We start from the raw sequence: 22067 nt of genomic DNA, 5'->3' as shown, positions 1-22067 counted from the left end.
CCTGAGCTAAAATATGAACTTTTTAGTACTGTATGCCTATTTGTTATATGCCTATTTGTTATATGCCTATTTTAAACTTTTAAAATTCTATACTATTGTGAAAGAAATGAAGTGATTTAGTTATAGTGAATTAATTATTATATAAATTAAATACCAATACTGTATTTGATACCTTATCACTGTAAAAATAGCATAACTTTTAATACTAAGCAGTATTCAACTAAATAATTCCACAAATAGAATGAGTTGCATTTGAGTAATTTCGTTGTTCCCGCAAGGGGATAATGACAATAAAGAGTATCTTGTCTTGTGCAAAGGGACTTAACTCCTCCTTACATCCCATGCCATCCCCAAATCTGCTCTCGAGTGCTGGGCTAACCCCCAAAACAGATTTAGGGAACACACAAGTGAGAAGAGAGAAGGTGAACATTCCCTTGTGCAAGGAGAAATCCCTGCTCTCATAGAACATTCCCCTTAGTGCTACTGTGAATACAACCCATTGAATTGTGTTTTTAAAAATAAGAGCATGTTCATTGACCATCCTGGGGTTTCAGATCAAGTACCAGTTTGGCTTGTACACAAGGCAGATACTATTGCATTGACCACATTAATAATTAAACTGTCTTGACATGCAGTAAGATAAATATATAGTTTCACACACTATTGGAGCAATTGAACAGTCAACACTTTATGTAAGTAAAAAAAGAAGTTTATAAATGCTATTTTAAAGCGATTATCCTTTCTTAAAATTAAAGGTATTTGTTTTGGTTTAATGCTCTTGATACTGCTACTCTTCAAAAAAAATACTTTTCCAATATGTTTGAAATTTCTTTTGGAAAGAGATAAAACAAATTTAAATATACAACATATGTTGATTTGTGTGGCATAGAAAACTAAAGTCCTAATATAATGAAATTTAATTCATGGTAAGTTGCCAAATACTAATTTTGTTAGCATTCTTTATAACCTTTGAATTCATTGCTAGTATTGACAGTGCATTATGATAATTGATTTCATTGAATTTTTTTCACCTGTTATTCTGTGATTGAAATATAATAATGTTCCTTGAATTACTTTAGTTCATTTGATAGAACTTACATTCTTTTTGTCATTGTACATCTGCTATGTTGAATAAAACTGTTCAACCTCATAAAAGCAGTTCTAAGATAGTCTTTACAAAATCTGTTGTATTTTGAAAGTTGTAATAATTTTCAGGAAGCAATTAATATTATTGTGGGTCATTAATTAGGATACAGTATAACTTTAGCAGTGTTTTTAATGGAGTGCATCCTCTGCATAATTTTGTTGAATTAAATTTTATGAGAGTTATTGTTACTTTCTGTCCATAAAATAATTGTGGTTATAAGTTTGTCATTGGTATGAGCTTTCATGTGCATGCACACTTGTTCAGTGTCTGAAGAAGTGTGCATGCACACGAAAGCTCATACCAATGACAAACTTAGTTGGTCTCTAAGGTGCTACTGGAAGGAATTTTTTTACTTTGTTTCGACTACGGCAGACCAACACGGCTACCTACCTGTGCTTAATAGTTCATTTAAGAGATTTAAATGCTTAATGTTACACAATGGAATGCAAACAGCAAGGGATACTGTACTGTACATAATCCCTCATGGGGTTATAGAAATACTGGTTACAGGTTTAAGAAAACTATCAGAATAGTCATGTCTTTTTCACATGTGATAAAATTAGGCTGCTTATAGTTCTAAAGATGGGTTCATGTATGCAAATTGATACAAGATAGATAATTCCAAATACTTGCATTTGGTGTTAAGGTAGATGAATAATTAATTAGTCTAGCTGAAGCTAAAGTATCATTCTTTCATAAGGTATTAATTGCTGTATTCTCTTAACCTCAGAAAATGACCTTAGATCTATAATTGATATTATCACATTAAACACTAAATTTAACATTAAGCTAATAAGCAAACCAGCTACTGGTATACTCTATGTTTGAAAAAAGTTTTATCCTATTGGGACAGTGCCCTTGCAGAAGAACTGTACAGGCAGGAGTAACCTCTGCAATAAAATGGGGCTAGTAAAAAATTCAAGAATATGTAGTTAATCACCTTTTTACTTTTACTTTTTAAAAACCCTAATAACTATTTTATGCATTTGGGTTTTAACAGACTCCAAAGATTATGAAATATGTACCCTTTTACAATAAAAGGGTTTGAATTCAATTGTTCTGTGATCTTTCAATGCTGTTCACGTGAAGATGTTGTTGTTTTAATTGATTGTTTCTGTGCTGTGGCATTATAGTCAGAGAAAATGGGGGCAAATGAAACACCTGCATGCTTGAAGCCATTAGCCACAACTTGATAAAAAGCCAATTGAAACAGCAAGTAGTTTTCATAAATTTGATGCAGCACCTAAAGCAAGGCATTGTTAACAATTTAGAGATGAAAACAGGGTTGCATGCCACTGGCAGGCATAGCTAAAGTGAATGTGTAAGTCACTCAAGTTGGTGTGGCCGCCCCAGATTCACAGTCTCTTGCAGTCACAGACTTGTGACATACAAAAATGCATGCAAATCCCTCTGTAGTGGTTGTTGTGTACGACAAGCACTAATCCTTAATAGAACTTCATACAATAAAATTAGAATTGTGTGTCTAGACCCTTGGAAGACTAAATGTTAGAACTTTCGAGGGTGTTGGATGGCCACTAGTCAATCTGGAGGCAAGCAAAGAGAAGAGGAAGCTGGAGTGAGAAAGCAGTGGCTTCAAAACCAGGTCCAGATTACTGACAGGTGTGGGATCCAAATCAACACATTAAACATGCACTGGCTGTCAATTTGTTACCTGACCAAGTCAAAGATTTTACTATACTGTATATCTGTAGTGGATATGAGAAAGCATGTGTTGAATTCATTCACAATGACAGGTTCCACATAGATCTCCATGTGTGGTAACTTTATTTGCAGCAAAAATAAAATAAAATAAAAAATTAAGAAAAATTTCCTGGTTATAATCCAAAATGATGTGATTTTAAACTTTGATTTAAACATTATGTTCATTAATGGGTCACATTGCTTTTATGAAATATAAAAGTAAACACAATTCATAAAAGTAGACATAAAATTGCTGTCATTTCCAGCCAATGCCTCATAGATTGCACAGTTGTCAGGATGGGGATATATACACACATTGGTCTTGACAGTAGATCTGTGATTGATGACCTGATTGAAAGTATATTATTATTAAAATATTAATATTTAAATATTATTAAACACAATAAGGAAAAAGGAAGAAATCAAAGGGATTGTGGTCGGTAATAAAAGACATAAAGTAAAGGCCTTTGCCGACGATATCATAATAACCTCAGAAGACCCAATTACAAGTATTCCCAGTGCCATCCAGACAATAGAAGAATATGGGGAATTGGCCGGCCTAAAAATAAATTATAATAAGACAAAAATATTAGTTAAAAACCTCGAGAAAAAAGAAGAAAAAGTGTTACAAGAGAATACAAATCTCAAAATTAGTAAGAAAATGAGATATTTAGGAATAGAGATATCAACTAAATCAATTGACTTAATCCAGGACAATTATTTGGAAATTTGGAAACAAATTAGAAAGAAATTTGAAGTATGGAGGAAATTAAAATTATCATTTATGGGTAGGATATCAGCTATTAAGATGTGTGTGGTTCCCAAGATGAACTTTCTTTTCCAAAATCTCCCATTGTTGGGAACGGAGAAATGCTTTAAAGACTGGAAGAGAGACATAGCAGAATTTATATGGAACGGGAAAAAACCCCGGATAAAATATAAGATATTAATTGACCACAAGGAAAGAGGGGGATATGGCCTCCCAGATTTGGAAATCTATCACGATTCAGCGGCACTAGTTTGGATCAAAGAATGGATAGAGTTAAGGAATTTTGATTTATTAGATCTAGAAGGTGATGGGCTAGGATTTGGCTGGCATCATTATATGATGAAAGATAGAGTAGACAAGAGAAATATTTTCATGTTTAATATAATTAGGAAATCACTATTCAAAGTTTGGATAAAATATAGGAGATTCTTTGAAGCAAAAACCCCCTGGTGGCTCTCCCCTGCTGAGTTATTGGCAGTGAGGAGGCGTAATATGGAGGGCATTTGGCCTACATATCGAGTACTCCTGGAAGAAAAAGGAGTATTGAAACTAAAAGAATATGCAGAAATCAAAAGTTATCTAAATACGTGGCTAGATTACTTCCAAATCAATCAGAGATTTCAATTAGACAAAAATGTGGGATTTGAAAAAGATAAATCAAAATTGGAAGAAATTTTAATCGATAATGAAGGTAAATATATATCCAATTTGTATCAATTATTGCTAAAATGGGAAACAGAGGAGGAGCTAACAAAAAATTATATGATCAAATGGAGCCAGGATTTGGGTAAAATAATTAATTTACAGAAATGGGAACAATTATGGAAAAGAGATTCGAAATTTACTCCAAATTACGATTTGTTAGAGAATTTATTTAAAATGCAAAATCAATGGCATTTAACGCCGGCCAAACTAGCTAAAATGTACCCTAGTGCCAATAATATCTGCTGGAGATGTTGCAAAGAAATAGGCACATATATTCATGTTTGGTGGAATTGTGATCGTATCAAGGAATTTTGGGAATTAGTTTATAATGAGTTGAAAAAAATTCTGAAATATTCTTTTAGAAAACAACCAGAAATCTTCCTATTAGGAATGCTGGGAGAGGATATAAAATCTAAAGATAGATGTGTAGTGAGCTATGCGACTGCCTCAGCAAGATTACTAGTCGCAAGAGCATGGAAATCACAAGAAATCCCGAGAAAGGAGGAATGGTTAGAAAAATTAATTTTATATTATAACTTGGCAAGAAAACACGAAATATTGAAAGAAACAAATCTGGAGGACAACGTAGGGAAATGGGAGTCACTTACCGCTTATCTGAGCACTTATATAGATAAATCGTCTCTCCTCTCTGATGTAGCAGGACTCTAGAAATAAAAAGAGAGTAAATTAGCTATATGAATGTTATTGACATTGTAATAATCATAATTTTCTTGTGAATTTAGTAGTTATAGAAATTAAGTACTTACCGTGTAACAACGTGTGTGACCGGAAACAAGTATAGTATGGATAAGTCTAAGTTAGGTTGTGAAGGAACAGGGATAGGGGTAGGGGTAGGACTCAGGGTGGGGGTGGGGGATTTTTTGTATCTGATAGTGTGCTGAATTGTTTTGTTATGTTTTTGTTTTTATTGTTGTATTTGTTTAAATTATCAATAAAAACTCTTTTAAAAAAAAGAAAAGAAAGAAAGTAGGCTGAAAAATTATATTGTAATGAAAATGATGGCAATTAATATTTATTTATTAAAGGTTTTTATTTTATTCTTTTAACTCTACAAGGCAAATATATAAACAATATGATAATATAATAAATGTTAGTAAATAACCTAAAGACCAAATAAATGAAACAAGGTAAAAGAGTTAAATAAAAGCATTCAAAGTACAGTACAGTACCAGCAGTTGAATTCTATTCTATGAACTCTGTTGAGCCTAAAATAAAACCATCTTGGCCTAATGCCCAAAAACTAACAAAAAAGAAGCAAAGCAACTCCCCTGGGTATGGAGTTCCACATACTTGTTACCACCACTGAAAAGGCAGTGTGCCCATGTAACCACTTGACTGAAGGGGAATATGAAACAAGGTCTCTTGTTTCATCTTCCCCCTATTATGTGCTTGCATGGAAGTTTGGGTCTGGGGTGTGATTTACTAACAATCTAGTTTAATGAAATGTGTTGGCTTTCCAGTCTGGTCATTGTTTGTGTTTTTTCTAGTATCTCCTGAGGCAGTTGGATTTCTGTCAGCAGTTGGAGTGTTTATTATCCTGTTGTTGATTCTTTTTCTATATATTAACAAGAAGATGTGTTTTGAGAATATTGGAGGTTTCCCAGACCTCAATTCACGATACAATGCCAGAAAAAATTCACAGGACAAACTTTGTAAGTATCAAATTCTATGGTCTATGGCTTTGAAAGACAGCAAACCCCTGGTGTAATATCATATGAATAATGTTATATAGGCATAAAAGTTTGACTTGAATAAAATACATATCTTATATAGTCCAGAATACTTTTACTAATCCATCTGTAGTGCTTAGTCAAAATTTAATGGCTTTGGGGTCTGTTGAATCTTGTGTAAGGGGTTGACATTTTAGATATTGGAAAGAAACAAATGGTTTTATATTTCCCAAATATGCTTAATAAGAATAATTAGATGATAGCTTTTATATACCAGGAAACCATATTTTCTCAATTATGAGGGACAAAATCTTAGATGTTTCTGAATCTCAAAAGTGGTAGGACGAACCTCTTATTTGCAGTGTATCATTCATTCAAAGTTAGAGGGAAAACACACAATAATCATATTTGAACTGAGTTATATTCCATGACCACAGTTCAACATAGAGTTTAGACTGCATAAACTTGTTGATTTTACTGGGGTTGTATGCTTATATTCGTACAGACTGTTGCCCATGGGTACAGAATTATTGTGGTCTGGGTGAATACAATGTTAAGAATGTAGTGCAATGTTAAAAATTATGTTTTATGGTTTCTTAATAACTGATTCAATGCGGGGTATATGCTAGTGTTTTGAAACAATACAGTATATCTGTCTTTTAAATACGTTTAAACTTTTTCTTTGCAGGTGTAGAGTACATTCTACAATTTACATATCATATTTAAAATGTCTGGTTATACAACACAACATACAACACAACATAAAAAACATAATTGATTTTTATCAATTGATTTTGACTTCATGTCGTAGGAAACACTTGCTCCTATTTATTGCTTTTCAGGTAACAGAATTTAGAGAATGACTAATCTGCAGACTCCACAATTTAAAGGATAGGATTTAGGATACTTTTTTAAAAAATACAATAGCAATGCATTTGAGGAATAGCATATTCTCAAAGCAGTAGTAGCTCTTCCACTACAATAATGTACTAACAATCAAAACATGGCATTTTTTAAAAGTTTTCAACAAAATCTGAGCCTTCCTTCTATGTCTTCTCTGGTTGACACACTCAGTAATGCTGTAGATGATCTAACCAGTGCTGTTGGAGATGTCAGCTATACAGTAGCTGACTCAGTTACAGAACAGGTAACAAGTATGATCCACAGCCTTCGGACAGATGATACTGCTACCGCACAAGAAGATAAATCTGTAGTAGATAAAGAGGAAAATAAAGAGAAAGAAGACTTGAAAAACGTTACCTTTCCAAAAGATATTAGGCAGAACTGCAATACATATAGACCAGATGAGTCCCTTAATAAAGAACTAAATCAAGAATTGCATGCCGCAGTAGAACAAAATGAGGGCCCATTGCATAAAAAAGCAAAACAAAGGTCACCAGGACTTGACTTCAAAAACACCAAAGAAGTGCACAGTTTTGCTTCCAGGAATTCAGAAAAAAATGAAGAGCAAACTCCAAAATTACAAAAGTTAAAGTCTAAAAAAGCTCATGGGGTTCAGGAAGTAAAAGAAAAGAAATGCAAACCATTTTCTGATGGCCACAGACAGTCTGTAACAAAGCAGGAAGAAAATGCACCATCTATTCTTTCAAAAGAAAGTAAAAAGGAAAAGGCTAAACAATCAGAATGTTTCTCAAAAGAAGTGAGTAGTAAGAAGAAGCCAGAAAAAGGTGAGGTGTCTTATATCATACTTTATCCATGTGGCCTTTCCTGGATCTTTTACTACATACTTCTTTTCCCAACTGTTTTTTTAGATTTTATTCATAATGATCTTTAAAACAGTCTCCTTAGTAGAAACTCATTCTGATATGTATATTATTTTCTCTGAAGTTTGCTTTATCTAATTTTATTCACACTCCTTGAAAACTGGTTACATATTTTCTTTCCTGATTAATGCTACTAACTTTTGAATAGTGATTAATCAACTATTTTTTAAAAAATATTTCTGTTCCCTTAAATTTTGCTAGATCTTTCAACGGATTCACTGGATAACAAGAATATTTTGTACATGATTCTTGAATTCTATATTTATACGCGTTTGTTTACTTAGTGCATCAGGACATAGTGTGCAGAGGTCGTTTTATTATAAGAAATACTATCTGGGAACTTAACATATTATAAACTACATATAGCTTTTCATGAGGAGTAATACTAAAAGAGAGAAAACTAACATACAAATCATGAAGTGGTAATGCAACAAGTCATATATATATAATATTATCAAAAATATTTTTTCCTCTAAAATCAGTCAATGCATAAATTATAAAATAGTCTATGTCATACCTCTAATAATTGAAGGAAAACAAACATTTAAAGCGATTGCTAGCGAAGCCATGAAGGTATCGCAAACTTTGCAGTTATACATGAAAATAAATGTATCTATCCAACAAGAAAGATAAACCCCTATATCAAGTTACAGAAGAGCTTTCTGAATCCACTAAGGGTGATAGGGCAAAGAGGGAAGACAAAACAAAATGAAATGCATGGGGAGGGGGGAATCTTCCCCATGGGCTGCAGAAAAAGGCATGTATTTAGGAAACAACCTTGGTTCATCCCTTTAAAAGCCTGAATATTTCAGACTAAAATAAATATTTCCAGGAATAACAGAAACAAAAAATAATGTTAATGATAATACATTTATTGTGAAGTTTGAGCTCTTGCCTAAACTTGGTTAAAATGTGAACTATATTACCTTCTGTTTAGGAAAAAAATGTATTAACAGTTAAATGTTTACCCATTATAATTTTAGCACTCTCCTTTGTGGTGCCATCTGTTATCATTCCCCCCTCCTTTTTTTCCAAAATAGACAACTCATACATAAATAAAGATCAGCATGGTTCATCATCTGAAAGTGAAGATGAGGCACTGGGTAAATATCACGAAGCCTTATCCAGAACACAAAGTTCAAGGCCACCAGCAGGCGATAACAGACAACAGAAAAACTATATTTGGGAAACCAGACAAAAATATAGCCCTCTGTCTGCAGAGTATGATGGGTACAGTAGTGAAGCCTCAATAGATGAAGGTATGACATTATTTACAATAGTTTTTACTTCATCTTATTTCACATTCATCAAAAAGCACTATAGGATAAAGATACAGCGGTTGCAAGATATTAACAGTAAAGGTGCCAGTAAAATCTAAAACCCTGACTTAAATAGTTAGGGATTTAGGGGGAAAGACTGGATTTATTTTATTGATCTTTTACCTTCTGAATATTTGTGCTTTCCAAGCATTTTCCCTATATTCATATAGGAAATGTTTAACGAAAAGCATAGAAGTTTACAATTTATTGTTATGTACAGAAAAGTTTGTAAACATTTCCTGATAATAAATTGCCTTTGGTATATGGTGGTTTCAGGGTGACTAGATGAAAAAGACAGGGCTCTGCACCTTTAATGCGGGACGTGGGTGGCACTGTGGGTTAAACCACAGAGCCTAGGGCTTGCCGATCAGAAGGTCGGCGGTTCGAATCCCCGCGACGGGGTGAGCTCCCATTGCTCGGTCCCAGCTCCTGCCAACCCAGCAGTTTGAAAGCGCATCAAAGTGCAAATAGATAAATAGCTACAGCAGGAAGGTAAACGGCGTTTCTGTGCGCTGCTCTGGTTCGCCAGAAGCAGCTTTGTCATGCTGGCCACATGACCTGGAAGCTGTACACCGGCTCCCTCGGCCCATAATGCAAGATGAGCGCTGCAATCCCAGAGTCGGTCACGACTGGACCTAATGGTCAGGGGTCCTTTTACCTTTACTGCATCTTTAGTAGCTATGTAAAAGAGGTGTTTTCAACATGTGTTACTTGTCATACAAACAACACCATCCCAAATTTACCTCTTCTATGCAGGTGTTAAAGGTGCACTCCTCTTTTTCATCTGGTCACCCTGGTTTGTACTGACTCTTTATAAATGAGATTGTTAAGAAATCACTGTTGTTGTGAGCTAAAGGTACATGTTCTAGCCCTATTATATTCTTACTGGGATACCAGATTATACATCCTCTGAGACTTCTATACCAGCTGGATGATAGAAAACTCACGTTTTGAGAACTCTGGTGATGATCTGGTTTAGTTGTGTAACTATAGCAGAATTTATTTAGAGTTTTACATATATGTGTCAGTTTATTTAAGGACCTATTCTGAGACAGAAAAAAGTTAGTTGGGTAAATTAGGAAGAAACACATAATACTGTCTGTAAATCGCCTTGGAAGATTATTCATAAATGTAATCATCATCATTACCATACTGTAATGTCTAAGGGAATTTCAAGAGTTTCTAAGGTACCATACCATGTGTGACGCTTATCTTTTCTGTCTTAGATGACTTCTAATAAGGTAGTGGAATTCTGGTGTGTGCTCAGAGTTTGGGTCAGGAAATCATCATCAAGTGATTTATCATCAACAACAGACATATAATTTTGGATTGGGGACTAGTTAAAAGGGAGATAGAATCTGTCTCTGAGATAATAAAAGTAGGGGATAAATTTATTTGAATAATCTGTTATTTTCTCTTTCATCTGAAAGTCTCAGCTTCTCAACCAATAATGTTGTACATCCACTGTTGGATGAAGTATATATTTGACTGCTAGTTGCTGAGAATCACAAGTAGGAATAGTGTGGTTGTGCTCAGGTGTTCCTTACAGGCTTCCCATAGGCATCTGGTTTGGCCACTGTGAGAACAGGATGGATCAGATGGGTCATTGGCTGATCCAAAAGGTTTTTTTCTTATATTAATTAATATTTCCTGCTTCATGAGGGCATATTGTGTCAACTACTAATTAATGAAGTGTTTTCATAAGATTTTTTGTAAATCCACATTTCCCTAACAAAGTGTCTTACCAATTTTGGCCTTGCCAAAAATTAGAAGATTTTTGGGTGATGTTAACGAAATGATTTTTCTTTCCACCTTTGAGATAGCTCCTTCTGCTTTTTCTTAAGGTAACTTAAGTGTTTTGCGACCCTTTGGGGCAGGCATTACTTCTTCCCTTTCTAAAGTGGCAAATAAGTTTAGGCTTATTTTTCCTCATAGTAAAATAGTGACAAGTCTTCAGTCAGTTTGAAAGGAGTCTTTGGGAAATGATCAGCATCCTAGTCTTACGTTCTTATAGGTAACAATACAGTCCATGTCCTCAGGCTCCCAGTCTAAATGATACAATAAAAAATAGATTGAGATAGAAGGGTGGGGGGAGCAAATCCAGGCACTAATGTTTAATTACAAAGAGTTCAAGGAAAAGAGGGATCCAAAGTTGCTGGTCTCTCAGCCAAGCCAATGGAGTGACTTGCTTCTTTCTGCTGTTACCTGATGTAATGGCTGCTGCCCATTGACAGTTGATTGGGGGAGGAGCCTGGTTATTTCTCTACAGACTGATGGTGACACTGCTTCCCTCATCTCCCTTTGATGTAGCCTCACTTTTAGGTAGATCAGTGACTTCTACATAAGTCAAGTTCCTAGCATGCTCTAATGATGTTGTGACTATCATTGATCCTATTAGAACTTTAGCAGATTTTGACATGATGGAGTTTTGGTGCTATGGCTGGAATCCTTACAATTTTTCATAAGACAGTGAAATAGGACATTGCTGATCTGATCTGTCCATTCCTGGAAGAGCAAGGATGAATGCTTACTCATTACCTCTCTGGCTTCATGTGAAGTTCTCATAAGGTTTCATAGTATTTCCTCTTCTCCTCACACTTGCCTAAACCATTTTAGCAGGGGGCTGGTCCACTGTCCCTCAGACCTTGTGGGGGGCCAGACTATATTGGGGGGGGGGGGGAATGAACAAATTCCTATGCCTCACAAATAACCCAGAGGTGGAAAGGACACATTCTACTCATGTAGAAACACACTGATTCCCGGACCGTCTGCGGGCCAGATTTAGAAGGTGATTGGGCTGGATCCGGCCCCTGGGCCTTTATTCGCCTACCCATGATATAGAGGCTGTATTGAAATATATGGCAATTTGCAGTTAGAAGTCATTGATATGCAAATGACTATCACCTATCCTTCTCATCTGCATAAGATTCTATGCTTACCAGATGCTTAACTATTGCAAAAACTGGACGTGAACCATGCAAGCCTGATGTAATTACGACCAGCAGGCTTTGTGTCTAGCAAATGTGAGTGGGAGGGATTTGTTGTTCTTTATAGAGCTATTGATATATTTGCACATTAGATTGTGTAAGGCAGAGTACAGGAAAACTTGTGTAAGGCAGAGTACAGGAAACTCTCTAAAATAATATAATCATAGTGTGGCTCAGGGGGACAGTACAACCTGCCATGCCCTTCTTCTGACAATCCACCACTCTGATCTTTCTTCTGTAGTATTAAATGTACTGAATGAAAACATTTCTGATTCAACTCTTATGTAGTTATATAAGTCATACGATTGTATCCGACTAAGTCATACTCCAAGTAGACACTGAAACCAATGGACTGATTTCATAATGACTAATGTGTCATTCATTTCAGTAGGTTTACTCTGAGTATTTGTTAGTCAGGTAGAGTAAATTAAGATTTACATTTGTGTTACTGCAAGCAACACAGCACTAGGCTTGTAAATAGCCAGTCACTTTCTCAATAGGAGTGAGTCAGAATTGTCTTAGGTCTTCATCTGTTAGGGTGCAGCCTAATGGGTTGCAGCCTGATTCAAAGTGGGTCGCAACAGGAGTACTACCACCATATAAATATATGGTAAAAGATTAAGAAAATATTAAGAAATGGGTCCTCAAAGCATGTTTGGGTTAAAAGTTGATCCTTAGTCTGAAAGGTTTGAAGACACCTGCTCTAGGTGACCAAGTAAGACAACTTTTGCTAATAGAAATGGAGTTGACTCTCTAGGACAGGGAAGGGGAACCTGTGGCCTCCCGATATTTTGTGTACTCCCAACTCCCACCAGTCCCAGCCTGCATAGCCAAATGACAGGGGTGATGGGAGTTGCAACATAGCATAACATCTGGAGGGTCATGAGTTTCTCATCCCTGTTATCTTCCCCATTCTTTATGGTTCTAGCAACATACCTCTTGATTAGTTTGCCCTAAAAATTGGCTCACACTAGCAGTCTATTGCTAGTGCAATGTAACTTCAGAAAGCTGAACTCACATGTGATCTCAGCATTTCAGTCAAAACAAAAAAGGAGTTGTGATCTTACATGACTTTGCAGGTTTAATGTTAACAGTGCTGAAGTACGTGGACCATTTAAACACAAGTTGTCTGTCAGGGTATTGTTAGTACTGACTCTTATACTAGAGTACACATTCTCCTAAAATGTATGAACATATTTAGGCTATTTCTAAATTATTTTTGTTTAAGAAACTTTTGAAATATTACTACAATATCACAAATAAATTTACTTTGAATGCAGGAAAACATAATGAAGGACGTTCACAGTTGCATCAGATTCGTGGTGGAGAAAAATCTGCGCAGCATAGGATTATAGTGGCTGAGAAAGCAGGAAGCAGCAGGCCATAAAGGAGGCTAACAAGCACTACCAGCCTGTATAACTTTAAAAGAACTTTTTTAAAAAGTTTCTATCTCAGGTTAGAAGTGATGGACATCAAGGGACATTTTAAACCTTCAACATAAATTATATTGAAACATATGTTTATTTTTTGGGCTTTAGAAAAATATCACTGCAACCTTAATATGGAAGTTTTAAATAGATAACAATCTGTGTAACTTTATATAAAACACACATATAAAATAATAGAGAACTATTTTTCTTGTTTACCAAGAAATGTACTTAAGAATGGTGCTGGATGAGAAATAAATAAATTACTCCCTTGGGCAAGGATATTGATTTGGATCATTGAGCCTGAAACTCTGAGGCTAAGTAAAGGATCTCCTCAAAGGATTCTCCAGAATGTAAAAAGAAAAACAGAAATAAAGGGGATATGCTTGCATAAGACAAGATGTGGCAAATTGAATTCACATCTGCTATTACATGGGGCAGCAGCAGTTCACAGCCCTGCCTGCTCTTATTTTGACATTTCATACTACTTTCTGTCAGGAACATCAGACTTCTACTTTTTTGTATCAGTTTATTATTTTTAAAATTGTTTTTTAATTTCAAGTAACAAACATACCCATACAAAGAAAACAGAGCTTAGTATTTGTACAGGGGTGGGGGTGGGAATAGTCGATGCTGGTTGTAGTTTTAGATGTTCCAAGAAAGGCAATCAAATTAAAGTGTCTCTCCATAAGGTTTCATGAGTCAATGGAGGGTGAAAAGCAGATTTGATTGTCTTAAAAGTATTTAAAAGGATACAATGTTGTATAGATGGTGTGAGTCTTTGCCCACCAATCAATATTCCATTTGTGAAATGATTGATGTCTCCATATGCACAATGTCCCATTGGCATCCGGCATCCCAGTGTTGATGAAAACTGCCATTTCCACCTTGGCTGAGTATGAAATCAGCATAGTTGTACCCATCACACCAAAAACTGGATGAAGTCACACCAAAGTCACATTTCAGATCAGCATCTTGATTCAAAATGGTGGCTGGATGCCCAACACCAATGAAAACCAGTGCCCCAGTCTCAGAAACCCTTGTCCCAAGTTTGGCAACAGTAGGCCCTATCTCACGAGTTGGCCGTAGAAACGGAAAAGCCATCTTTCAAAATATATACGGTAGTAGGTTTTCATATCCCAAAATAGTACTTGTTGTTTAGTCGTTTAGTCTTGTCCGACTCTCCATGACCCCATGGACCATAGCATGCCAGGCACGCCTGTCTTCTACTGCCGCAGTTTGGTCAAACTCATGTTCGTAGCTTCGAGAACACTGTCCAACCATCTCATCCTCTGTCGTTCCCTTCTCCTTGTGCCCTCCATCTTTCCCAGCATCAGTTTTCCCAGTAGTGATGTATGGAAGTGAGAGCTGGACCATAAAGAAGGCTGATTGCCGAAGAATTGATGCGTTTGAATTATGGTGCTGGAGGAGACTCTTGAGAGTCCCATGGACTGCAAGAAGATCAAACCTATCCATTCTGAAGGAAATCAGCCCTGAGTGCTCACTGGAAGGACAGATCCTGAAGCTGAAGCTCCAATACTTTGTCCACCTCATGAGAAGAGAAGACTCCCTGAAAAATAGTACTTATTAGTTATTTAAATAGTATTTTTAGCTAATAGAAAGAATTAGGAAGGTCGTTATTCATTGCGAGTCTATATATATAGTTTTACACCTATAAAAATTCTACCTAAACCACATTGAATTGTTTGAAGTCACCTTGAGGAATGAAAGGAATATTTTCTTAACTGCATCAATATTAACATGATTGATAGGATCTGACCCACTGGCAGAATCACAGCTTTGGAGGAAGGAGTACGCTAGTCCTTGTGTGGTGCTCATTGCCTCTTAGATAGGGAGAAACACACTCAACTTCAGTCACCAGATTCTACTACACGTTCCTTCATCCCTGACAATGGCAACTGGAGTCCAACATCTGGAAGGCCAGAGGTTTTCTATTCCCACCCTAGACTCCACTGCTCTGTCATACAGCCTAGAGATGAACTCTTTAGGATACACTGCTACCTATAGCTTCTGCTTCAACTCCCATGCAAGGTCAGTATAACCATAACTGATATGTAGTAGTGCATAAAGGTTTATTGTGATCTGTCTCTGCTGGGGTAACTTGCATGCTTTGGAAAACTGGTGCAGGAAACAAAAGTGTCCAACAAACCCCAACTAAAGATAAAGATTGACTGCTGTGAAATGAATGCCTACCCTGAAAACAGATCTGGATTTTTTCACTATATTATTGAGCTTATCTTCTACAAGCTGAGTAGCCTAACCTCATGGCTGCTACAGCAAGCTCACCGGGATTTTCTCTAAACCTCAGGGGTTGAACATTTCTGTATTTTATATTGGGGTACCTAGGGATATTGTTTTTGGTTTTTTAAAATTTTGCATGCAAAGTGTGTGCTCTGCCACTGAGTTTTGTCCTTTCCTAAGGATATCTGCTAAATAATGGATGTGAAGGAATGAAATTTTATGGAGCACTTTCCATCTGAAACGTATTTTACACACCAATCACTGCCATTCAGTGACTTAACATTTGGCACATACATATACTGTATGAAGAAAAAAATATTCCTTTGATAGAAATAGAGTTACCACCCCTAGGATAATTTCATTAGGAACAGATGTGTGCATAATACAAAAAATATACATTATAATACAAGATGGATAGTGGGATGCGGGTGGCGCTGTGGTCTAAACCACAGAGCCTAGGGCTTGCCGATCAGAAGGTCAGTGGTTCGAAATCCCGCGACGGGGTGAGCTCCCGTTGCTCAGTCCCAGCTCCTGCCAACCTAGCAGTTTGAAAGTACAGTACATCAAAGTGGAAGTAGATAAATAGGTACTGCTCCGGCAGGAAGGTAAACGGCGTTTCCATGCGCTGCTCTGGTTTGCCAGAAGCGGCTTAGTCATGCTGGCCACATGACCCAGATGGTGTTTATGGACAAACGTCGGTTCCCTCGGCCTATAGAGCGAGATGAACGCCGCAACCCCAGAGTTGTCCGCGACTGGACCTAACGGTCAGGGGTACCTTTACCTTTACAAGATGGATATGATACACACAAATGGCTGTGTGTATATGGATAGATAAAGGGGGTGGGTGTGTAATATCATGCCTTAATGGTCTGTGTGGTAACTAGATGCATATCATAGGTTTGTAGCCTCTTCCCAACGATGGATGGATGAATGGATGGATGGATTGAATTTAACTACCCACTTACAGCACATAGAATGCAAGTTATCTAATTCACACTTCCCAAAACAATATACAGTTCTTTTGAGGAATTATTATATTAATTTTTTTAACTTCATTGCTGCTGATTTAAATTAGCATTATGGGAATCTTTGTATTGAAGAGCAGACTAGTCAATTCCTACTTCATTGAATACTGTAAAAAGCACAGTGTTGTAAACTCATATTTCACCATAGTGTGTGTGTGGGGGGGGGGGAGACTACAAGTTTAGCTGGCCAAACCAATCAGAAAGCTTGCGTCATTATACAAGGTTGAACTACAGTAATAGTTATGCTAGTAAAACAAAGTACCTTGTACCAATGCACTGTACTGATATTTTTCTGGTGTTCCCTGGTAGGCATACCAGCTCATGATATACTTGTTTCATGATTATTAGTTTAAAATACTCAGAAACAAATATGGGCTACTTTAGGATTATTCTTTTCACCTCTAGGTGGCCATATTAATCTTTTTTTCTTTGTTTTAAGAATGGGAATACTTTAAAAAGATGACTTACCAGTATGGGAAGATCAAGCTATGATTAAACATGTTTCAACATGTAATATTTCCTATAATTTTTCTCTTATTTCTCATTTTACATTTTATATAAATAATGAAGTATATATATATATAAAACTTAAAATGTTACAAGAATGACAGTTCCTTTAAGCAGATATGGCATTTCAAGATACTATTATACAGTCGTACCTCAGGTTACGAACGCCTTGGGTTACAAACACCTTGGGTTACTAACTCTGCAAACCTGGAAGTATTTTTGCCGCACGCGGCTTGCGCAAAGTGCAAAATGGCACTTCAGTTTACGGCCATTTCGGGTTACGAACTGCGTCCCGGAACGGATCGTGTTCGTAACCCAAGGTACCACTGTATATCTTTCCGCAGTACCTGCAAGATGGAGCTGTTCTGCCAGGCCTTTGACTCACTCTGACCCCTGGATCTGGTATAAAAATTTTCCCTTGGCTTTTTTGCTGGTCCATGTAGGACCAGCATGGATAGCTGGCTCAGGTGAATATCTGATGTTTCCTCCCTTTATGGTCTTGATTTATGGGGTACTACTAAAATGAGGCTGCATTTTTAAGCTGTATTATAAGCCGTATTTTAATTAACTGTGGTTTTTTTACTATTATGTTTATTGTAATATATATTTGGTGTTAGCTGCCCTGAGCCCGGCCCTGGCTGGGGAGAGCGGGATATAAACAAAAATTTATTATTATCTTCTTATTAACAGTTCAACACCTTGCTGAATTTCTTGCTTAGATGCTATCAGAATAGTACGAATGGGAAAACAATTGTGCAGCATCACTGTATATGGTACTTTTTAAAATTTGGCTTCAAGTGCATCTAATATAGGAATAAAGGATTTTATCCTAAACTTATCTCTTGAAGAAAGTGCATCTAAGACATCAGGTGACTGTCTAGGTCCTAGTGTACTTCTCAAGCATGATTGTTCCAGACATAATCCTGGCTTGACTATAGGTTGCTGCTGCAGATATAGCTAAGTGTTCAACAAACTAATTTACAAGCAAATTCTCGAATTTACTATTTAGGTGAATTTGCACATAATGTTTTTGTTAGTTTCCTTTGGAATTCTTAAGGGAAATCATTAGTACATATCTTGTATAGCCTTTCTCAAAGGGTACATTAGTGCTCATCCACACTTCCTGTTGCACCACGCTTTGCATGGAAAACCTGTTTGCTGTTTGCTCCAGTTCAGCAGTAAAACACAGGTTGAATGCTCCGAGACAAAAAATTCCACCCTGCTGTGACACAGAGCTTTAAAGCCCAGACCTGTGCCTAGAAATGTGGCACAAAAGAAAGGCTGGATGAACCCTTAGTATAGTCTTTTTTGAATTAGCTTTTTTTAAAGGGTGGTAGAAATAACAATGTTAATACCGGTAGTAATAATAATAATAATAATAATAATAATAATAATAATAATAATAATAGCAATTTAAGAACATCTTTGCCTTTTTAGCAACAGCCCTTCCAGCTGTACATTTGCTAGGTATCAGTATTACATAGTCTAACATAGAAGTGGGCCTGGTTAGAAAAGAATTTATTTTTAATAGTGAAAATGAAAGAGTGCAGAGGAAGATGTGAAATGCTTTTAAAAGCTGTTTTCATGACATAAAGTAGGCTGACAGAAAGGAACAAACTGAAGCATTTTTGATAACCTAGTGTCTTGTTTCTTTCCAGATGCCTTTCTCTCTCTCCAAACAATTCAGCATCAGAATCTTCCAGCTACAAGCTGCCAAGTTAAAAGCAATAACAGACTGTAGGCTCCTGGAAAAGGCTGGTGTTTGTAATGTGTTTATAGTTAGTGAACATTAAAATTTTCCTACCGCACTGTGGGTGCAAACCCACCTTCTATCCAAGTCACTGGCAAAAATCCCATTGATTGTAATTGATCTGAAGGTTTTGAAGATAGAGTTACATGTTGAATTGTGCTGCATCCAAGCGGTTTGTCATAATGTATGCTGTTGTGGGGAGATTAAAGACTGCATCAGCTTGCATGAATTCTGTGGTGAAGGATGGTTATGTCTGAAATCATTTCCCCTCCTTTCTCATTTACTATTAAGCGAACAACACGACTGGAGTTAATACTTCTGTTTAACTCTGCATGTTGCTACCTAATACTACTTATTCAAGGAGAAGAGGACACGTGCCTGTTTAATCCTTAAGATACCAGAAATAATTTTAGGTTTATCGGCTAGTGTTATAGTGTTTTGCAGTGGGTTAGCTGTTCACAGGATCAGGCATACCCTAGTGATGAGGCATGATCCCAGTTGTTTATTGGCAAGGATTTGCAAGTAAAACATGGTGTGTGTCTGTGTGGTTTAACGTATACAATTGCTCAAAGAACATTCTTCTAAAGAAGGAATGGCTGCCAAACATCTAGAAAACCTGATTTCACACCCACAACTTTTACTGGATTTGTCATGGATGCTGGCCTTGTGAGGCACAGTACTCGTCCATAACCATAAGATCCATGGTTGTGGTACCTATTCAAAGAAGGACTGTAGCCCAGTAGTAGAGCATATGCAGCCGCCTAGAGAGGCTTTACTGTAGCCAGTTTTTATCAGACAGATATAAACGGTTGAGGAAGGGAGAATTTGAGGTTCAGGAACTGCCAGATCCAGGGCACTGTTGGAGCAGGAGGAGTGTCCTCCCCTTATCTTTTCCCTACTGTATGTGGCCATTAAAAATGTTTCAGTGTAATGGAAAATAAGTATCCCACATTCTAGAATGTGTTGAAATGACATCTAATCAAGATGCAACAACAGAATGCCATCTTTTTTGCCTTGTCTTCTAAGGAGGTATTGATGGTGAACCTTTCTATGGAGGTTGGAAGAAGGCTTCCAAGGGCAGGATTCCCCCTCATAGGCAGAGAAGTTAATTTTACTAGTTGTGCTATTATGCGATTTTGGAGAAGGTTCTACTGTTTTAATATTTTGGTTTTGATGCACAGTTGTTTTAATTGATTGTTTTATTTGTTCTCTGCGCCAGAACCCCTTGGGGTTAACAAGTGTGGGCTACAAACAAAGCATCTCAAATAAGAAGAAATTTTAAAAATTGCATTGTTGAAAAATTTGCACATATTAAAAATAAGAAAATACAAAGAACAAACATTTAGCACAACAAACTTGCATATAAATGGGCATACATAAGCATAATAAAGTAACATTGCTCTTTTAATATACCGGTAATTATCATAAAGAAGAACAGAATTGTCAGCTCTTTTACATAAATATATGTAAAATATATGCATGATGCACCAAGTAGTGATGGGGACCTGGTGCCTTCCAGATAAGGATGGAAACCAACTTCCATCAGCCCCAGCCAGCATGATCCTTGGCCAGAGATGGTGGGAGCTCTAATTCAAGATTACAGATTTCCTACACCTGTCATAAAAATAAAAATTCTTTTTTACCCAAGTTTGTCCTTATAAATAATTGGATACACTTTTTGCCTTGCACAGAATCATCAAAAAATAAGATTTTGGTATGATACATGTGCTCCTGCCAACCTAGCAGTTTGAAAGCACAAAGTGCAAGTAGATAAAATGGTATCGCTCCGGTGGGAAGGTAAACGGCGTTTTCGTGCACTGCTCTGGTTCGCCAGAAGCAGCTTAGTCATGCTGACCACATGGCCCGGAAGCTGCCTGTGGTCAAACGCCGGCTCCCTCAGCCAGTAAAGCGAGATGAGTGCTGCAACCTCAGAGTCGTCCGTGACTGGACCCAACAGTCAGGGGTCCCTTTACCTTTATGATACATGTGATGAGCATATAATGGGTTTGGTTTTTGTTTGAATTTGTTTTATTGTCACAAACTTATGTAAGCTGCCCTGGGAACTGTTAAAGGGTGGGTTATAAATCGCTAAAATAAATCAATAATAAAGAGGTGGTGGAGTTTGATGTGGCGAAAAAGACGTATTGTAGGTGTAGAAGTCTTTTGAGGATGATTTGAAGGAAAAGGCAGTTTGCAGGATGCAGAATGGGTGGGAACTCCACCAGGTATAGAGAGCCATATTGAAGAAGCATGAAGACAGTACAGTATTGGGAGAACGGAACAGAGTTTGTATGTAGCTAGGACTGCTTCATTCAATCCCCCTACCCTGCCAACCCACCAGTCTGTGGCTTGAAGTCTAAGAAGAAAAGGAAAATAAAGTCCTTAAGATGACCTTGAGTTTATGTACTTGGAAAATATCAGAGACAGAAACATTTCCATTGAGTGATATTCAATACGTAGGAAACTGTCTGATACTTCATCTGTCTTTATATCTCTTTCTATAGAGGAAATATACCACTATATTGGTAGTAATGGTAGAGATATCCAACCCCCCTTTTTAGCAGGAATTGAACTAACACAAAGATGATTATGTGGGAGTAGGTTACCAAACCTTCCCTCCATATCATGTTTGCTTCCAAGGCGATGGGGTTTAATGGGTACACTGAGGTGGGGATGTTTCCAATTATCTCTATCTCTACTTGCACCCATTGTTTTGTTTCATCTTCTAAAATGTATGGGATTATGTGGAGCACATGGTTGATGATGTATTGAGAATTCCCCAACTCCTTATGAGGAGGGGAGATGCAGAAACTTAAGAGTTTGTTCATGGCTTTTTGTGTGAGAAGATAAATGAGTGTAGTTTTTCCTGCCACTTACAGAGTTAGGTTGAGGGGATCAAAACTGGGAGGATTGCTGAAATCCTTATTTAGGCATTCAGTGCCAATTGGAACTCACCACATAGGGCTACCCCACCTGCTTAATCTGAGTTCTCA

General features: G+C 36.8%; 1 protein-coding gene across 4 annotated transcripts in view; it reads left to right on the top strand.

Moving 5' to 3' along the window:
* SYT14 (synaptotagmin 14) overlaps positions 1-22067 on the top strand; it is a 71721-nt gene that overhangs the window by 18056 nt on the left and 31598 nt on the right. For 2 of the 4 annotated variants that reach the window (XM_060273030.1, XM_060273031.1), the window contains 2 exons: positions 5831-5995; positions 8838-9056. In XM_060273030.1, the coding sequence (XP_060129013.1) occupies positions 5831-5995; positions 8838-9056 (384 nt within the window). Of the gene's footprint in view, positions 1-5830; positions 5996-6052; positions 7702-8837; positions 9057-22067 lie in introns of those variants that run through there. The other 2 variants (XM_035111255.2, XM_060273029.1) reach the window with 2 other exon arrangements.

The sequence above is a fragment of the Zootoca vivipara genome, chromosome 3 (assembly GCF_963506605.1).
Source record: "Zootoca vivipara chromosome 3, rZooViv1.1, whole genome shotgun sequence".
Lineage (NCBI taxonomy): Eukaryota > Metazoa > Chordata > Lepidosauria > Squamata > Lacertidae > Zootoca > Zootoca vivipara.
This window is presented reverse-complemented; position numbering and strand designations above follow the sequence as displayed.